This window comes from Oppia nitens, unplaced genomic scaffold (assembly GCF_028296485.1).
Source record: "Oppia nitens isolate AA-2021 unplaced genomic scaffold, nextdenovo-longstitch-racon4-pilon3 scaffold10_pilon_pilon_pilon, whole genome shotgun sequence".
Classification (NCBI taxonomy): Eukaryota; Metazoa; Arthropoda; class Arachnida; order Sarcoptiformes; family Oppiidae; genus Oppia; species Oppia nitens.
The window spans coordinates 2,573,904-2,576,401 of record NW_026533189.1 but is presented as its reverse complement, the minus strand read 5'-3'; the positions used below and the strand labels follow the sequence as shown (position 1 = coordinate 2,576,401).

The 2,498-nt window shown below is 25.3% G+C and overlaps 1 protein-coding gene across 1 annotated transcript; it reads right to left on the bottom strand.

Annotated features, from left to right (window-relative positions):
• Window positions 1-1,337: 1,337 nt before the first annotated feature.
• On the bottom strand, window positions 1,338-2,498 carry LOC128965634 (glycerol-3-phosphate phosphatase-like). The gene is made up of 2 exons (XM_054312375.1): window positions 1,954-2,498; window positions 1,338-1,888 (listed from the first exon to the last, which is right to left on the bottom strand). The coding sequence occupies exons 1-2, from the start codon at window positions 2,471-2,473 to the stop codon at window positions 1,338-1,340; spliced, it is 1,071 nt and encodes a 356-aa protein (XP_054168350.1). The 5' UTR covers window positions 2,474-2,498.

Below are 2,498 nucleotides of genomic sequence, written 5' to 3'. Positions count from 1 at the left end.
AGTAAATAACGATTGTATTGAATAGTAAAAGTTATAATTTTGTTTTTAAATGATATTTTTGTTCACCAAAGATGGGACCACAAAAAATTTCCTAAATTAAAGTCCTAGAAAACAGAATATATAAAAAATAGGAAAAATTTTTTAGTTAATTGATAACTTGGACCTAAAGTTAATAAAGTATTTTTAATCTAATTATCTATTATATGATATATATAAAAAAAAATATATAATATGATTCACATTTATGTATAATAATCAAATTATTAAATCATATTTTTAAACTGTATATTATTGTATACTTTACTTCATTAAACATGTTTCCTAATAAATATATCTCTATAAATATAATTTTATTTGTTTTATTTAATTTTCTAATAAAGTATAATTTAACTCTCTTATTTTTGATGATAAATTATCAAAATAAATATATTATCTATTTGTCGTTTGATAAATTGTCAAATTGATAGTTGAAATCAAAATGATACAATACACTGCATAAAGTACAGTAAAAATAATATCTATATATAAAATAATAGATAATAATACAGTAAAGTAAAAGTATCAATACTACCCGTATATGTTTAATCATTATAATAGATTTGACAAAAATATTATTTTTCAATATAATAAATTTTTTGATCAAAAAAATTTTCCACTTTCACTGATAATAATAATAWATATATATATTTTTATTATTTTACTAATTGTGAAAGTTATAACAAAAAAATGTTCATGATAATAATTTTAATTAAAATTAATACAGTACATACACTGTACAATACGGTAGTTTATTTTAAAAATAAAAAATATAATGTAAACTATAGATATTGCACTGTACTGTATACTAGAGTACAATTACTATAAAATATATTTTATTTTATTACAGGATATTTATTTTTTAAAAATAATATTTAATACTATCTAAAAAATCATACTAATTTAAACTGTATAATAGTTTATATTATTTGATTATTAAAATATTTATATCATTTTATTTTGCCAATTACTCACAAATAGACATATAAACCTATTTTGTAATTATTTTATAAAAAATCTATTTTGTATTATTTGTTTTAGTTTATTTCATTGTAAAATAAATTCAAATATGATTACCAAAAAAATAATGAATTTTTATTTTAATGATATAATTAATTTTTATATTAAATATATAATTATAAATATTATGTAATGTATTATAAATATTATACTATTTAAAAAAAATAATCATTTGATCTATAAAACTAAAAACTATTATACTGAGATACTATACATTATAAAAAATAACAATAATTTTATAAATATTAACATAAGATGATWCTATATATAAAAATAAATGTTTAAATATAATTATTAAACGTTGAATAACTGTCCACATAATAATCAGGAACAGGTAGACAATTATTAGTATTGTTATTATTATTTAATTTATCATAAAATAATTGGTCAGTWGTAGTGGTAGTAGTCTTCAAGCAATTGGTATTTGATTTAACAAACAGTGTTCTGATATTAACATTACAACCAAACTCTATATCCCTGTCCAGTCCATCGGTAATTATAAGACATTGGTCTACATTTAAGTCTCTGTGCTTTTGTTGAATACATTTCCAATAGAAATAGTGAGGTTTGGCCAGTGATACGAAACCTTTGTTGGCCACAACCCTTATGTCAGGTTTGTGGCAACAATTGTCTGCTATTAAACTGTCCGACATATCACTGTTGGTCACTATTGTTAAACAATCGGATTTTGACGCATAGGCACAGGCTTTGACCAGTGTTGGCAATGGTATGTACTGATCATTGGCAATGATAACGGCGCCGACATCCGGATTCAGTTTGAATGATGCAAAGCCCAGTTGTTTCCGGTTTGGTGTACAATGAGTGGGTAAGTCTAAACAGACAACAAAAATCTAGTTAGATATGTATATAAATTAAATTTATTTTGTTGTAAAATACCTGTGCATTGAATGCCCATTTCAGTCAACTCGTGAACTGTTGCATCCGACCCAACGGCTACCACTTGTCGGTCAAAACCAATGGCTTTCAGATAGACGGCGCAGACATACGATGTCGGAAACAGTTGATCCAATTGAGTCTCAATGGCCGCCGATTTGAGTCTGTCGTGCATCTGATCGCGTGTCAGTTGACTTGTATTTGTCGTATAAATCACTTGTTTACCCAGTTTTTGTAATTTTTGCAGTACTTGTCTGATTTCGGTAACAATTTCCTGTCTAACGCCGTCATCGATATCTTCAGCGGACAATAAGTTAAGCAAACCGTCGCAGTCATAGAGTATTGTCTCAAATGTAGACATCAGACGCTTGAAATCGTTTTTAGTTTCCAACTCAAGACACGACTCAACCACTTGTTGTCCAAACATCTCGTAATCGTAGATATTATTAGCAGTTTTATCGCTAATAAAACTTTTCGTATCCATGATATCAATCATTTTAGGTGTAATTACTTGCGAAATCATTTGTATATTAATTATGAAAAACAAC